The sequence below is a fragment of the Globicephala melas genome, chromosome 5 (assembly GCF_963455315.2).
Source record: "Globicephala melas chromosome 5, mGloMel1.2, whole genome shotgun sequence".
Lineage (NCBI taxonomy): Eukaryota > Metazoa > Chordata > Mammalia > Artiodactyla > Delphinidae > Globicephala > Globicephala melas.
In genome coordinates this window covers 95315700-95333764 of record NC_083318.1, presented here as the reverse complement: position 1 = coordinate 95333764, position 18065 = coordinate 95315700, and the positions used below count along the sequence as shown (strand labels likewise).

Sequence of the window (18065 nt, the reverse complement as noted above, 5' to 3'; positions counted from 1 at the left end):
CAGTACAGCATACAAGGCTCTCCATAACCTTGAACTTACCAATTCTCTAGCTTCATCTCTCATGTATTCATTCATTCAGTCACAAGATAATTATTGAGTGCCTACCATGTATCAGGTGCAATTGTAGGTGCTGAGGATACACGGTGAATAAAAGAGATAGTAAACAAGAACTATCAGTAAAATATAGAGTATGTCAGACAGTAGTTAGTGCCAAGAAGAAAAATAAAGCATGGAAAATGAGTAGGAAATGTGTGGTAAGGGGTGGAGAATTGCAATTTCAAAAGAATGGCATTCGAGAAAGACTTAAAGGAAGTAAAGGGTCAAAATAGATAGACTAGATAGACAGATAATAGATAGATAGATAGACAGATAATTTCAATGGGAACAGCAGGGTGCAAAGGCCCTAATGGCAGAAGTATGCCTGGCACAAATCCAGGGAATAGCAAGCAGGCTTGGTGTCTGAAGCAGAGGGAGCGGGGAGACTAGTCAATTAATCAGAGGGTACAGCAGTACTTTGGAGTTACTCAAAGTGAGAAGAGAAGCCATCAAGAGCTATTGGGGGGGGTTAAGGAGAGAAGCAACATGATGACTTAAATTTTAATAGGATCACCCTGGCTGCTATATCAAGATTACAGTGAAAAAGGCAAGGACAGAAAGAGTGAAACAAGTTAAGAGGCTACAGGGAGAATGCAGGCAAAAATAAATAAATAAATAAAAGATAATAGGGCTTCCCTGGTGGCGCAGTGGTTGAGAGTCCGCCTGCCGATGCAGGGGACACGGGTTCGTGCCCCGGTCCGGGAAGATCCCACATGCCGCGGAGCGGCTGGGCCCGTGAGCCATGGCCGCTGACCCTGCGCGTCCAGAGCCTGTGCTCCGCAACGGGAGAGGCCACAACAGTGAGAGGCCCGCATACCGCAAAAAAAAAAAAAAAAGATAATAGGCGGAACCAGAGTAAAAGCAGAGAAGTTGCATCTGCAGTGTATTGTTTCATGAAGGAAAAGCTGGAGGATTTGCTAATGTACTGGATGTGGGATGTGGGAGAAAGTGGGGAGGATGATACTAAGTTTACTGGCCTGAGCGACTGGGAGAAGGGAGTTTTCATTTACTGAGAAAAATCAGAAGAACAAATTAGGAATGGACAAAATCACACTTGGTATAGAACAAGGGTCAGAAACTTTTTCTATAAAGGGCCAGATGGTAAATATTTTAGCCTTTGGGGGCCACATATGGTCTACATCACAACTACACAACTCTGTCATTGTACCACAGAAGCAGCTGTAGACAATAAATAAATGAGTGTGCCTGTGTTTCAATAAAACTTTATTTATGGATACTGAAACTTGATTTCATACAATTTTCACATCATAAAATACTGTTCTCTGCTGTTTTTTTCCAACTACTGAAAAATGTAAAAACCATTCTTTGTTCACAAGTCATGCAAAAACAGGTAGAGGCCACATTTAGTCTGCTGACCCCTGGTATAGAACACAGTTAGCTTTCAGCAATACCGCCTATGTCTTCTAACATTTAATTCAGTGCTTCTTCCATGATGCCATAATTATTCACGTGGAGTGGAGGAGGGCATGTCTTCATGGTCCTTACAAAACCAGCCCAGATTTACTCAGCAAGCAAAACAGAGATCTTTTAGGAGTGGTTACTCCAGAAATAGCCTGACGACATACAGCGAAATATTTGACGTACATGCAGCTTCTCAGAAATATACCCATGCAGAAATTGAGAAATACCCTTAAAGGTATACAGAACCTTCACTCCCATGTTAGAAACAAACAGAAACTTCTTAGCATTAGACAGCATAAAGACTCAAGATTATTTATTATGGGGTGGGGAGAGATAAAACTAGAAAAATAAACTGTGCTTGTGAAATTGACAGAAAGCTTTTTAAAGAAAATAATTGGTCTTCTCCAGGGGGTTTCAAATGTTCAAATTTGAAGCTTAAGCCTTTTTTTGTAAGTAGATTCACTTTAAAAAGAAAAGAGTCAGCACGTAGAAAAACAAAATTCTAACAGAATAGATGTGTAGTCAAAAAAATGAAAAAGTTTAACAAAGGAAAAGGAAGAACTATCCCTCACACGTTTGGTTAAATACCAGGAGATTTCTTGAGTCAAACCCTATCCTATGATCCTAGGTAGCCCAACAACAGCATGATGATACAATCAGTTGCACAACAAATAATGTCTTTAGAAAATCATCTTTGAGAAGTCAATTCTGACTTTCAGTGAGTTCAATGGCTTGTAAAATGTTGTGGTTAGTATCAGTAGCTGTGGCATCTGTCAGACCCAGGGAAGATCTCTGGGCAACAGTTTATTAACTGCATAATCCTATTAGGTTGCCTAAAATCTCCAGGCTTCACTTTCCTCATCTGTAAAGTGGGGATAAAGATACCTACCCCACATAATATTAAATGGGATAACACTATAAAACCTTTAAGTTTTGGGCTTCCCTGGTGGCACAGTGGTTGAGAATCTGCCTGCTAATGCAGGGGACACAGGTTCGAGCCCTGGTCTGGGAGGATCCCACATGCCACGGAGCAACTAGGCCTGTGAGCCACAACTACCGAGCCTGCGCGTCTGGAACTCGTGCTCCGCAGCAAGAGAGGCAGCGATAGTGAGAGGCCCGCGCACCGCGATGAAGAGTGGTCCCCGCTTGCCACAACTAGAGAAAGCCCTCGCACAGAAACGAAGACCCAACACAGCAAAAATAAATCAATTAATTAATAAACTCCTATCCCCAACATCTTCTTTAAAAAAAATTAAAAAAAAAAAACCTTTAAGTTTTAACCTTGAGTGCCCCTGGTCCAGAGTAAATGCCCAATAAACAGGAATTAAGATATTCTTAGATACAATATGTTAAAATTCCCTCCCATATTTCCTAAACCTTGCAATTAGAGATTGGGATAAATGTCAAAACCAGATGACCGAAAAAATGCAAACACCCTACCATTCCCTGACTTTACATTTAGAAAACAGTTAGGATACCATACCTTCTCAAAGGCACACTGAGGGTTTCTGCAAACAGCAGGTTTGCAGATAATGATATCACCATGGCAACGGCAGTTCTGGCATGAATCAGGCTTCCAAACGGTGGCATCCTGCAAAGAAGCATAAGCTCTGAGTTAAAAACTGATCAGTCAAGGTACGAGCACAAAAACTTGGTACCATCAACAGCGCTACACCCTGAACAATTAAAAGGCAAAGGAAAGTCACGGATACACACGGTGCTTGCTGGGCATTGATTAAACCCGGAGAGGCAATACAGTCTAATCCATTTCACCACAGTCAAACCACGTAGCCAAAGACAAGGGCATGCAGCAGGGAGGTGTCAATACCCAGAGAAAAACAATCGATTGGACTGAAACCTCAGGAGGACAAGCTGCTCTCAGACTTGAGGTTTCTCTTTGCTGTTAACTAGCAGACACCATTGGAGCATGTTCACAGGAAAATGACACTTAGACTAGCACTAACCAGCATCCTAAGAGCAGCTTGTGCCACTAGATACTATCAGCACCTCACACTTCACTTCCCAGTTCTTTGCTACTACATCCACCAATGCTCATCTATTCCATGGCTCACCTTTACCTCTGATGGGATAAAGTACAGACCCCATCGTCTGGCGCTCGCCTCTCTCCCTGGCCTCGGGAAATCTCACAGTTCTGAGACTTTCATCCACTCTAGTTGGTCAAGCCATTGGACAGCCCCAGCCTCCCTTATCTGACCTCACAGCTTACCCTCTACCTGGATCCCTGCTTCTCCGTGACTCCCCCAAAGAGAGCTTACAAAGCAATACACTTCTTTCAAGCCTCAACCTCAAGAACAAATCACTTCCTAACCCTTAATCCTGCACACTGAACCCTCCACTCAGGTGCGGCTCCTCATGGCTTCTCAGTGACCCCACTGTGTCCTGCATACACTGCCATGCTTCACTGCACTCATCTACATTCCTGTTATCCTGGCTGGACCAGACTGTGAGCGCCCAAAGCAGGCACTGTCCTGGGCCCAGCACACTGTAGGTCCTCTAAACCAAGAGCTCACAGTTCACAAGTCGCTTAGTGAAGGCTTTGTCCTCCTTTCTATACTTCCTCATCCTCTGGTCCTCAAACAATTGAAGTGCTACTCAAATACTCTGGGGAGGAGTAAGGGAAGTTTCTAAACCCTTGATAGAGTCATCACAATATTAGCACTCAACCTGAACTGGGATGAGCTAGGAAAACGATGGATGCTAGCAACGGATGCTTTCACACAAAGGCAGACAACAAATGTGACGGTTAATTTCAAGGGTCAACTTGGCTAGGCTATGGTACCCAGCTGTTTGGTCCAGATTTACATGGATTGTGAACAACATTCTCAAGGAAAAATTAAGTCATCCTTTTGTGCTGAGAAATGGTAAATGTATAAGCTTTTAGAGAATGTGCTTAAAACCCAAAGTCATTTAAGAAATATAGGGGACAAGGGGAAGATGGCGGAAGGGGAAGATGGTGGAAGAGTAAGACGCGGAGATCCCCTTCCTCCCCACAGATACACCAGAAATACATCTACACGTGGAACAACTCCTACAGAACACCTACTGAAGGCTGGCAGAAGACCTCAGACCCCCCAAAAGGCAAGAAAGTCCCCATGTACCTGGGTAGGGCAAAAGAAAAAAGAATAAAGAGACAAAAGGATAGGGACAGGACCTGCACCAGTGGGAGGGAGCTGTGAAGGAGGAAAGGTTTCCACACACTAGAAGCCCCTTCCAAGGCGGAGACTGCGGGTAGTGGAGGGCGGGAGCATCAGAGACACGGAGGAGAGCGCAGCAACAGGGGTGCGGAGGGCAAAGTGGGGAGATACCCGCACAGAGGATCAGTGCCGACAGGCACTCACCAGCCCGAGAGGCTTGTCTGGTCACCCGCCGGGGCGGGTGGGGCTGCGAGCTGAGGCTCGGGCTTCAGTCGGAGAGCAAGGAGAGGACTGGGGTTGGCGGCGTGAACACAGCCTGCAGAGAGTTAGTGCACCACGGCTAGCCGGGAGGGAGTCCCGGAAAAGGTCTATAGCAGCTGAAGAGGCAAGAGACTTTTTCTTCCCTCTTTGTTCCCTGGTGCGGGAGGAGAGGGGATTAAGAGCGCTGCTTAACGGAGCTCCAGAGACAGGCGCGAGCCGCGGCTATAAGCACGGACCCCACAGACGGGCATGAGACGCTAAAGCTGCTGCTGCCGCCACCAAGAAGTCTGTGTGCGAGCACAGGTCACTGTCCACACCCCGCTTCCGGGGAGCCTGTGCAGCCCGCCACTGCCAGGGTCCCGGGATCCAGGGACAACTTCCCCGGGAGAACGCATGGCGCGCCTCAGGCTGCTGCAACGTCACGCTGGCCTCTGCCGCCGCAGGTGTGCCCTGCAATCTGTACCCCTCCCTCCACCCGGCTTGAGTGAGTCAGATCCCCCGAATCAGCTGCTCCTTTAACCCCAACCTGTCTGAGCGAAGAACAGACGCCCTCCGGTGACCTACACGCACAGGCGGGGCCAAATCCAAAGCTGAACCCCGGGAGCTGTGTGAACAAAGAAGAGAAAGGGAAATCTCTCCCAGCAGCCTCAGGAGCAGTGGATTAAATCTCCACAATCAACTTGATGTACCCTGCATCTGTGGAATACCTGAATAGACAACGAATCATCCCAAATCGAGGAGGTGGACTTTGAGAGCAAGATTTATGATTTTTTCCCCTTTTCCTCTTTTTGTGAGTGTGTATGTGTATGCGTCTCTGTGAGATTTTTGTCTGTACAGCTTTGCTTCCACCATTTGTCCTAGGGTTCTATCTGTCCGTTTTTCTTTAAAAAAATTTTCTTTCTTAATAATTATTTTTTATTTTAATAACTTTATTTTATTTTATCTTACTTTATTTAATCTTTTTTCTTTCCTTCCTCCCTCCCCCCCTCCTTTCTTCCTTTCCTTCTTTTCTTTCTTTCTCTCTCTCTCTCTCTCTTTCTCTCTCTCTCTTTCTCTCTTTCTCTCTTTCTTTCTACTTTTTCTCCCTTTTATTCTGAGCCGTGTGGATGAAAGGCTCTTGGTGCTACAGCCAGGAGTCAGGGCTCTGCCTCTGAGGTGGGAGAGCCAACTTCAGGACACTGGTCCACAAGAGAACTCCCAGCTCCACATAATATCAAATGGTGAAAATCTCCCAGAGATCTCCATCTCAACACAGGCACCGAGCTTCACTCAATGACCAGCAAGCTACAGTGCTGGACATCCTATGTCAAATAACTAGCAAGACACGAACACAACCCATCCATTAGCAGAGAGGCTGCCTAAAATCATAATAAGTCCACAGACACCCCAAAACACACCACCAGACGTGGACATGCCCACCAGAAAGACAAGATCCAGCCTCATCCACCAGAACACAGGCACTAGTCCCCTCCACCAGGAAGCCTACACAACCCACTGAACCAACTATAGCAACTGGGGACAGACACCAAAAACAACGGGAATTACAAACCTGAAGCCTGCAAACAGGAGACCCCAAACACAGTAAGATAAGCAAAATGAGAAGACAGAAAAACACACAGCAGATGAAGGAGCAAGATAAAAATGCACCAGCCCTAACAAATGAAGAGGAAATAGGCAGTCTACCTGAAAAACATTTCAGAATAATGATAGTAAAGATGATCCAAAATTGTGAAAATAGAATAGACAAAATGCAAGAAACATTTAACAAGGACCTAGAAGAATTAAAGATGAAACAAGCAACAATGAACAACACAACAAATGAAATTAAAAATATTCTAGATGGGATCAATAGCAGAAAAACTGAGGTAGAAGAATGGATAAGTGACCTGGAAGATAAAATAGTGGGAATAACTATTGCAGAGCAGAATAAAGAAAAACGAATGAAAAGAACTGAGGACAGTCTCAGAGACCTCTGGGACAACATTAAACGCATCAACATTCGAATTATAGGGGTTCCAGAAGAAGAAGAGAAAAAGAAAGGGACTGAGAAAATATTTGAAGAGATTATAGTTGAAAACTTCCCTAATATGGGAAAGGAAATAGTTAATCAAGTCCAGGAAGCACAGAGAGTCCCATACAGGATAAATCCAAGGAGAAATACACCAAGACACATATTAATCAAACTGTCAAAAATTAAATACAAAGAAAACATATTAAAAGCAGCAAGGGAAAAACAACAAATAACACACAAGGGAATCCCCATAAGGTTAACAGCTGATCTTTCAGCAGAAACTTTGCAAGCCAATAGGGACTGGCAGGACATAATTAAAGTGATGAAGGAGAAAAACCTGCAACCAAGATTACTCTACCCAGCAAGATTCTCATTCAGATTTCATGGAGAAAGTGAAACCTTAACAGACAAGCAAAAGCTGAGAGAGTTCAGCACCACCAAACCAGCTCTACAACAACTGCTAAAGGAACTTCTCTGGGCAAGAAACACAAGAGAAGGAAAAGACCTACAATAATGAACCCAAAACAATTTAGAAAATGGGAATAGGAACATACATATTGATAATTACCTTAAATGTAAATGGACTAAATGCTCCCACCAAAAGACACAGATTGGCTGAATGGATACAAAAACAAGACCCATATATATGCTGTCTACAAGAGACCCACTTCAGACCTAGAGACACATACAGACTGAAAGTAAGGGGATGGAAAAAGATATTCCATGCAAATGGAAACCAAAAGAAAGCTGGAGTAACAATACTCATATCAGACAAAATAGACTTTAAAATAAAGACTATTAGAAGAGACAAAGAAGGACACTACATAATGATCAAGGGATCGATCCAAGAAGAAGATACAACAATTGTAAATATTTAGGCACCCAACATAGGAGCACCTCAATACATAAGGCAAATACTAACAGCCATAAAGGGGGAAATCGACAGTAACACATTCATAGTAGGGGACTTTAACACCCCACTTTCACCAATGGACAGATCATCTAAAATGAAAATAAATAAGGAAACACAAGCTTTAAATGATACATTAAACAAGATGGACTTAATTGATATTTATAGGACATTCCATCCAAAAACAACAGAATACACATTTCTCTCAAGTGCTCATGGAACATTCTCCAGGATAGATCATATCTTGGGTCACAAATCAAGCCTCAGTAAATTTAAGAAAATTGAAATTGTATCAAGTATCTTTTCCGACCACAATGCTATAAGACTAGATATCAATTACAGGAAAAGATCTCTAAAAAATACAAGCACATGGAGGCTAAACAATACACTACTTAATAATGAAGTGATCACTGAAGAAATCAGAGGAAAGCAAAAAATACCTAGAAACAAATGACAATGGAGACACGACGACCCAAAACCTATGGGATGCAGCAAAAGCAGTTGTAAGAGGGAAGTTTATAGCAATACAATCCTACCTTAAGAAACAAGAAATATCTTGAATAAAAAAATCTAACATTGCACCTAAAGCAATTAGAGAAAGAAGAACAAAAAAACCCCAAAGTTAGCAGAAGGAAAGAAATCATAAAAATCAGATCAGAAATAAATGAAAAAGAAATGAAGAAAATGATAGCAAAGATCAATAAAATGAAAAGCTGGTTCTTTGAGAAGATAAACAAAATTGATAAACCATTAGCCAGACTCATCAAGAGAAAAAGGGAGAAGACTCAAATCAATAGAATTAGAAATGAAAAAGGAGACGTAACAACTGACACTACAGAAATACAAAAGATCATGAGAGATTACTAGAAGCAACCGTATGCCAATAAAATGGACAACCTGGAAGAAATGGACAAATTCTTAGAAATGCACAACCTGCCAAGACTGAATCAGGAAGAAATAAAAATATGAACAGACAATCACAAGCACTGAAATTGAAACGGTGATTAAAAATCTTCCAACAGAGCGGTGGGATAGGGAGGGTGGGAGACACAAGAGGGAAGAGATATGGGAACATATATATATATATGTATAACTGATTCACTTTGTTATAAAGCAGAAACTAACACACCATTGTTAAGCAATTATACCCCAATAAAGATGTTAAAAAAAAAAAAAAAGAATCTTCCAACAAACAAAAGCCCAGGACCAGATGGCTTCACAGGCGAATTCTATCAAACATTTAGAGAAAAGCTAACACTTATCCTTCTCAAACTCTTCCAAAATATAGCAGAGGGAGGAACACTCCCAAAATCTTTCTATGAGGCCACCATCACCCTGATACCAAAACCAGACAAGGATGTCACAAAGAAAGAAAACTACAGGCCAATATCACTGATGAACATAGATGCAAACATCCTCAACAAAATACTAGCAAACATAATCCAACAGCACATTAAAAGAATCACACACCATTATCAAGTGGGATTTATCCCACGGATGCAAAGATTCTTCAATATACACAAATCAATCAATGTGATACACCATATTAACAAATTGAAGGAGAAAAACCATATGATCATCTCAACAGATGCAGAAAAAGCTTTTGACAAAATTCAACACCCATTTATGATAAAAACCCTGCAGAAAGTAGGCATAGAGGGAACTTTCCTCAACATAATAAAGGCCATATATGACAAACACACAGCCAACATCATCCTCAATGGTGAAAAACGGAAAGCATTTCCACTAAGATCAGGAACAAGACAAGGTTGCACACTCTCACCACTGTTATTCAACATAGTTTTGGAAGTTTTAGCCACAGCAATCAGAGAAGAAAAGGAAATAAAAGGAATCCAAATCGGAAAAGAAGAAGTAAAGCTGTCATTGTTTGCAGATGACATGATAGTACACATAGAGAATCCTAAAGATGCTACCAGAAAACTACTAGAGCTAATCAATGAATTTGGTAAAGTAGCAGGATACAAAATTAATGCTCAGAAATCTCTGGCATTCCTATATACTAATGATGAAAAATCTGAAAGTGAAATCAAGAAAACACTCCCATTTACCACTGCAACAAAAAGAATAAAATATCTAGGAATAAACCTACCTAAGGAGACAAAAGACCTGTATGTAGAAAACTATAGGACACTGATGAAAGAAATTAAAGATGATACAAATAGATGGAGAGATATACCATGTTCTTGGATTGGAGGAATCAACATTGTGAAAATGACTCTACTACCCAAAGCAATCTACAGATTCAATGCAATCCCTATCAAACTACCACTGGCATTTTTCACAGAACGAGAACAAAAAATTTCGCAATTTGTATGGAAACACAAAAGACCTCGAATAGCCAAAGCAATCTGGAGAACGAAAAAAGGAGCTGGAGGAATCAGGCTCCCTAACTTCAGACTATACTACAAAGCTACAGTAATCAAGACAGTATGGTACTGGCACAAAAACAGAAAGATAGATCAATGGAACAGGATAGAAAGCCCAGAGGTAAACCCACGCACATATGGACATCTTATCTTTGATAAAGCAGGCAGGAATGTACAGTGGAAAAAGGACAGCCTGTTCAATAAGTGGTGCTGGGAAAACTGGACAGGTACATGTAAAAGTATGAGATTAGATCACTCCCTAACACCATACACAAAAATAAGCTCAAAATGGATTAAAGCCCTAAATGTAAGGCCAGAAACTATCAAACTCTTAGAGGAAAACATAGGCAGAACACTCTATGACATAAATCACAGCAAGATCCTTTTTGACCCACCTCCTAGAGAAATGGAAATAAAAACAAAAATAAACAAATGGGACCTAATGAAACTTCAAAGCTTTTGCACAGCAAAGGAAACCATAAACAAGACTGAAAGACAACCCTCAGAATGGGAGAAAATATTTGCAGATGAAGCAACTGACTAAGGATTAATCTCCAAAATTTATAAGCAGCTCATGCAGCTCAATAACAAGAAAACAAACAACCCAATCCAAAAATGGGCAGAAGACCTAAATAGACATTTCTCCAAAGAAGATATACAGACTGCCAACAAACACATGAAAGAATGCTCAACATCACTAATCATTAGAGAAATGTAAATCAAAACTACAATGAGACATCTCACACCAGTCAGAATGGCCATCATCAAAAAATCTAGAATCAATAAATGCTGGAGAGGGTGTGGAGAAAAGGGAACACTCTTGCACTGCTGGTGGGAATGTGAAGTGGTACAGCCACTATGGAGAACAGTATGGAGGTTCCTTAAAAAACTACAAATAGAACTACCGTATGACCCAGCAATCCCACTACTGGACATATACCCTGAGAAAACTGTAATTCAAAAAGAGTCATGTACCAAAATGTTCATTGCAGCTCTATTTACAATAGCCAGGAGATGGAAACAACCGAAGTGTCCATCATCGGATGAATGGATAGAGAAGATGTGGCACATATATACAATGGAATATTACTCAGCCATAAAAAGAAACGAAATTGAGCTATTTGTAATGAGGTGATGGACCTGGAGTCTGTCATACAGAGTGAAGTAAGTCAGAAAGAGAAAGACGAATACCGTATGCTCGCCCATATATATGGAATGTAGGAAAAAAAAAATGTCATGAAGAACCTAGGGGTAAGACAGGAATAAAGACACAGACCTACTAGAGAATGGGCTTGAGGATACGGGGAAGGGGAAGGGGAAGGGTAAACTGTGACAAAGCGAGAGAGTGGCATGGACATATATACACTACCAAACGTAAGGTAGATAGCTAGTGGGAAGCAGCCGCATAGCACAGGGAGATCAGCTCGGTGCTTTGTGACCGCCTAGACGGGTGGGATAGGGAGGGTGTGAGGGAGGGAGACACCAAGAGGGAAGAGATATGGGAACATATATATATGTATAACTGATTCATTTTGTTATAAAGCAGAAACTAACACACCATTGTAAAGCAATTATACTCCAATAAAGATGTTAAAAAAATAAAATAAAATAAAACCTGACTTGGAATACCTCTGAATTTCTTTCTCTTTATTGTTACAGCACATTCTTCTGTAATTGGCGATAGTGTGCCAACTACAGTCTACTCTTAACCCAGAAAGCAATGACAAATAGTTGAGGGGAAAAAAAGAGTTTCAATCTCAAGCACGATGTAATATATGTTCCCTGCTGATTTAAGAAAACGATATCAGCTTCAGGATACAGAGTAAATGAAAATGACAACTTCACAAAGTCGGCGACTACTGTTTATTGATCCCTTATGCTGACAGGAAGTGCTGGTAGGAGAAGGCACTTGTGGTGCTGGAGGAGGGTGGCCTCGTTTGCTTTCCTGACCTCTGCCATCACCCTAGAGAGTGGGCCCAGCAGAGAGGTAGGCAACTGCTCATCAACGCTATGCAAAGCTCTTACAGGAATGGCAACGCTATGAACCTGGCACTGTTATTATCATGACTATTCCCACTGAACACATGAGGAAACAAGACGTGAGAGACTGAGCAATTTGCTCGAGTTCACGAAGCTGTAGGAGACCTAAGAACTCAGGCTCTGGAGCCAGGCTTCTGGACTTGACTCCTGGTGTCACCATTCATTAATGGTGACACCAGTGAGTCCATTATCAAGGTGTCTGTGTCCCAGGTTCCTCATCTGTAAAGTAGGGATGATAAAGTACTAAACTCAGAGGGTTATTGAAAGGATCAAATGAGATGATTTGCTTAAAGAGATGTGAACAGTGCTTGGAACTTACTAAAGGCCCATTAAGTTATTTTTAATGTTATTTATTTTTAATCCAAATGCTTCCTACCGTGTCACAGGCATTTAGAAAATATCTTCTAAACATTTCCTTTTCTCGGAATGAAAACATTCCCCTAAGTACCTTGACTTTCCCATCTTCCCACTCCAGCCTACAAAGGCACAATGGAGTGAAATTATTACTTAATTAGGACCCCCTAGCACTGTAAAGACCCAGGATGTTGCATTAGAAGAAAGGAATGAATCCACAGGTTGCATTTTCAAGACTACTTAGATAATTGGAAAAGCCTCTGTAACCATGAACCCATCTTCCTTTTCACTCAGACCTCAGATGACCATGCGAGCTCCATGAACTAGCTTCAGCTCAATGTGGCTCTAAGATGCCTCTCATCGCTACTCTCTCCAGATGTGGCATTCTTCCACCAGGCATCAAGTTCTTCCCTATACCTCAACTATTTCCTCAGTGACTCTAGCCTCCAGAACAGTCCATTATACCTTTTCCCAGCTCTCAATCACTGGACTCAGCTTACTGAACTCTAAACAGGATGTTCTAGAAACATGAAATAATTTTTCACTTTCATTCATAACATTCATTATGTTAATTCAAAGTTAAACTTATCTGGGCCCAGGAAGCATTTAATTTGTTCACACTAGTCTATGACTCTCCAAGGAAGGAGAGCTCGCTTTATTTCTTTCTGTACAGCCCCTTCACCTGGCACGATTCCTGAGTGTTGGCTGAATTCATTAGTGAACAACCCTGAGTATTTGCTTATCCTCAGGAAAATATCTATCCCCATGACTTGAGATACCCCAGTTAGGACAAGAGGTCTTGAGAAAACAATGTTCAAGTGACATCACTACAAAATCCCCATAATGTGGAAGGCTCTTAGGTCACTGGCATCAAACTACAAAGAAAAATTTTCTTCATCTAGGCATTGTCAGAAAAACTTCCTTATATTAATGTCCTCATAGAGTCAATAATTTATGGCTAACTTTAAATAAAATGAGCCCCTTACCAAGGCCTAGATAGATGGCCATATATTTAACGAGTCAATTTCTATGGTGCCATAAAATTGTTTTATGAAGGTAGGGATGCTAGAGTGCCTCAATCGCTAAAACTCAAAAAACTAACACTGTGAAGTAAATGTTATAGAGTGCCCATGTTACCGTTGCAATTCCGTCACTTTATAATCCTCTCTTCCAATCTAACACACTCTGCAAAAGAAAGGGTCTTATAATAGTTTTTCACTAAAATATAGATTAAAGGATTAAATTATGACAAACCTAAAAAGCCATCTAAACGGCTTTTAATATTTTTAATAATAAGTGAATAAAGTGTTGTTGTAGATAATATAGTGCCTTCGTCCCTAAATACCTTACAGTCATAGCAAGGTGCTTCATAAAACACAACAAAAACTATTTCACTTGGTTAAATATTTATTAAACATTTGTTTAATGCTAAAAATAAACAGTGACTATATCCCTCATGAGTATTCAAATTTCTGGGGGGATATCATTTATGGTATTCTACAATAGCAGTATATCAACTATCGACATAAATTTTCTTTCACCTGAATGTTACAATAACCCTATTTTAGGTATTGATGAATTCATCTCATTTTAAATCCCCTTAGCTTCTTAGGCCAAAAATGAGAAAGGAGGAATAAAGCAACCCCAAAGTTGTGCTTTTAAATTACAAAATAGTATATAATGCCTTTTTATAATTAAAATATATTTTTGTGCATGGAAACAAAGTATGGAATAATACAAACAGTAAGCGAAGGGTGGTCATTCCTGGGTGAGGATTCTTGATTTTTTGGTTTTTTCCTTTTTCCTTATCCATATTTTCTATTTTTTCAATAACAAAATATGTAACTTATGTGATCTTGTAAAGTTACTTTCAAAATGTAAGATAGAAAAACCAAAAATGTGGTGCCCTTTTTCCTGCCAACCATAGGTACATAGCATCTGGGCCTTGGAGTTGAACTGGCATGAGGGGAGGGGAGTTAAATAAAACCACCCACCAAACACCTAACAGTGAGCCATTCAGCTAAACTTCCTGCGTTATCCCCAAACCTCCTTGCAGTCAGTGAGATTTTACAAAATTAACGGTGTTCTCTACTTGTCCTTCAAAGCAATGAAAGGACCACAATATTCCACTGGGCCTTGTGTCTTTACTTCTGGAGGTTCATTTTCCTGACAAGTCTGGTTTTCAGGAAAGATAATCTATATAAAAGCTCCAGCTCGGACACAGAAATAATGGTTCTCGTTCGTCAAGGAACCATAAAGGAACGAATCAATAACTTTCATAAGGTTATTTCAGAGTTCAATTCTTCACCCAAGTGTCCTTTCTCAGACAGCTTAGATAAATAATACCTTTTTCATTTGGTCTCATTTTAAAGTTCATGGGAAGCTCCTCCTCCAGCCCCAAATAAAAAGGAGCAGACGACACACTGTTAAGAAAAGATGAGTCCTTGGATTTACATCAAATTCTCCCCTTTCAGGAGGGAGCATACAAGTCAATGCCAAATAAAAGAGAAAATGGTGATCCACTTCCTGTTTGAGACCTATTTCAAAGGCTTGTTCCATACAATACCCCCTCATGGAGTTTGTTTTGCACATCAAGGGCCTAAGTAGTTTTGCATTTTGGCCTCCTGGAGTGATTAGCTTGTACCTGATCTCCTCCTGTTGTTGTCTTAAAATGATAAACCTGAAGGCATCAGCCATAAGAAGATCAACTTAGATACAGAAGCAACAGCATGAATCCCAGATGAAAAGATAGCTGCTATACATAACTGAAAATGTCTTTGTTCAGTTGTCTGACAAGAGACCCTGAACAGCGTGGCAAGTTAACATCATGTTCTGGTACATGTCTTCTTATAATAGTGCACTAACATAGATGGAGGCAGGGCAAAGAAAGGAGAGGGAACAAGCTACCGCCAAGGGCCAATACTTCTCCAGATCTGCCACACATTCAGTGTCTCACGGCCCCTCCCAGCACCCTGCGGACAAGGCATCACTACCCTATCTTATCAATGAGGGAATAGGGTGCGAAAAGGCTGAGTGAATTGTCCAGAGCACATCCACTAACGGGTGGATCCGGGATTCAAAACCATCCTTTTTCTTCTTTGCTACACTGTTATATAGCATCAGTAAGAATGAATGCTTTAGTGTATACATGTCAATCCCAATCTCCCAATTCATCACACCACCCCTACCCCCCGCCACTTTCCCCCCTTGGTGTCCATACGTTTGTTCTCTACCCACTAATATGTATAAAATGGATAATTAGTAAGAACCTGCTGTATAAAAAAAATAAATTTTAAAAAGAATGAATACTTTATTATATATATGTGCCTTATTTTATATATGTAGTGTGTGTATAGAGAGATAGATAGATAGACAGATAGATACTGTAGAGCAGTCTTACCATTTCAAGTCACTCTTACTTCCACTTTCTCACTTTAAGAGGCCAACAAGGTGCGGCACCCTAGGGAAGTGCTGCTAAATTTACAGAGGAAAGGACTGTGAGGTTAAGTGACTTACCTGCCTAACAGCCTCCCCAAGCCTTCAACAGCCCACTTCCACCCCTCTTAATCTAACTTCCACACATCCTCCAAGTCTCACTTGAAATATCACTTCCTCCGGGAGGCCTTCTCTGCCTCCGTGACTAAGTCAATATTTCCCTGCTCGTGTTCCCAAAGCTCCCCCTACTTCCAAAAACCCAGTCTATTCCTCCAAGTTCTATTTGGTACAGAAAAGACAAAGGAGAAAGAGAGCACCTTCTGGGTTCCAGATACTTTGGCACATTCACATCTTTCATATTTCTTCCTAAAATATTTTGAGATACATATTATCATATCCCCATTTTACAGATAAGGAAACCAAGGTTCTGACAGGTTAGGTGATATTCCCAAAGCTTGTAAGTGAGTGTACCTATATTGGAACCTATGGCCATTTGATTTTGAAACTTACACTTTCCCCACCACACCACCTCTGTACCCACAGCATTGGTCTATGGACACAAAGTTATACAGCACACTAGCTCAAGTAGCAATGCCAAATGCCAATATGGTAGAGTGTATAAACTTGGGTTCAAATACCGATTCAATTACTTCCTAGCTTTGGGAACTTAGACAAATCTTAGCTTTTCTGAGTCTCTATTTCCTAATATATAAACTAAGGGTAAGATAGGACCCAATGGGGTGACAGTGAAGGTGAAATAAACTAATGTACTTACTTAGCACAGTGACTGGTGCATAGAAAGCACTAAATAAATGTTAGCTATGACTTTGGTCACTTGCCACAATCTTAACCAGTTGACCACGGTATTTTCAGTGACAGAGGGAACAGTTGTAGCATTTAGAGCTTTAGAAAATCCCTCCAGCTTCCAAGATAAGGGGAAGTTAACTTTCCCACTGCTTAAATGTTTACAAAATATTCCACTATAGAGTGCTGTGGAAACTATACTCCTGGAGTAGTACACACACACACACACACACACACACACACACACACAAAAGGAACACTGCAAAATATAGAATAAGATTAAATACCCAGTGAATGTGCTCACATTCCAAATTCTGAAGCAATGGAAACACAGGCTTAGCTCTTCTATTTTTACACCCAGCTTTTCATTTGTTCTAACACAATCCTGTTACAGTGAAAGCCCAAACTAAGAGGACTCCAATGACAAAATAACCCTCATAAATGCCGGGAGATGTTAACCACAGAAAAAGTTCTAAAATGAATAAAAAGTCTTCCTCATATTTCCACTTTAAGTAGTCCAGATACTAGGGAGACTCTAGTACAGCTTAAGCTTGAAATTGCTTTTTTTTTTCCTCTAACAATTCAGCTCTCAAAGACTTCATTTCCTATTCCTAAGGCAAATGAAGAAAAAAAAATTAAACATTCAAAATGTTTGGACATGAAATTAAATTATAGCTATACCACTATCTCTCATATTAAAATTATTTATTTTCTTGTCTTCCTCCCCCAATAGATCATTATCATTTGTTCTATAATTAGTTGTTTACATCTATCTACCTCCCCAAGAGTAAGGACAATTTCTTTACATAGAGGTAGCTTTGTATTCCCATAGTAATGGAAACATGGCAGGCACTTATAATGATTTTGACTGACTTAATGAATGGATGGATGGGTGGATGGACAGATATTCCCAAATTTAAATAACTGCTGGCAATTTTGTGATGTAACTGCTGAAAGTCAAACACACAGACAACAACACTTCACTCTCCATGCTGCTCTTGCAGCTGCGGTAGCCATTTTCAGTACGCGCTGTTTGAGATCCAGCCTTCTAGACCTATGTCTCAGTCAAGACCTTTGCTCTAAAAAGGCCCGTCTATTTCTGCCTGAATGCGAGCCTTGTCTGCCTGATGCTCTTGTGTTCCAGCACGTCAAAGCTGTGTCATAGCATTGGAAGCTATGCAGCAAAACTT

At 40.8% G+C, this 18065-nt stretch overlaps 1 protein-coding gene across 2 annotated transcripts in view; it reads right to left on the bottom strand.

Moving 5' to 3' along the window:
- The window catches only part of FRAS1 (Fraser extracellular matrix complex subunit 1), a 465438-nt gene that overhangs the window by 285385 nt on the left and 161988 nt on the right, over nucleotides 1–18065 (bottom strand). For both annotated transcript variants that reach the window (XM_030877950.2, XM_060299521.1), the window contains exon 3: nucleotides 3002–3109. In XM_030877950.2, coding sequence (XP_030733810.2) covers nucleotides 3002–3109 — 108 coding nt within the window. The remainder of the gene's footprint in view (nucleotides 1–3001; nucleotides 3110–18065) is intronic.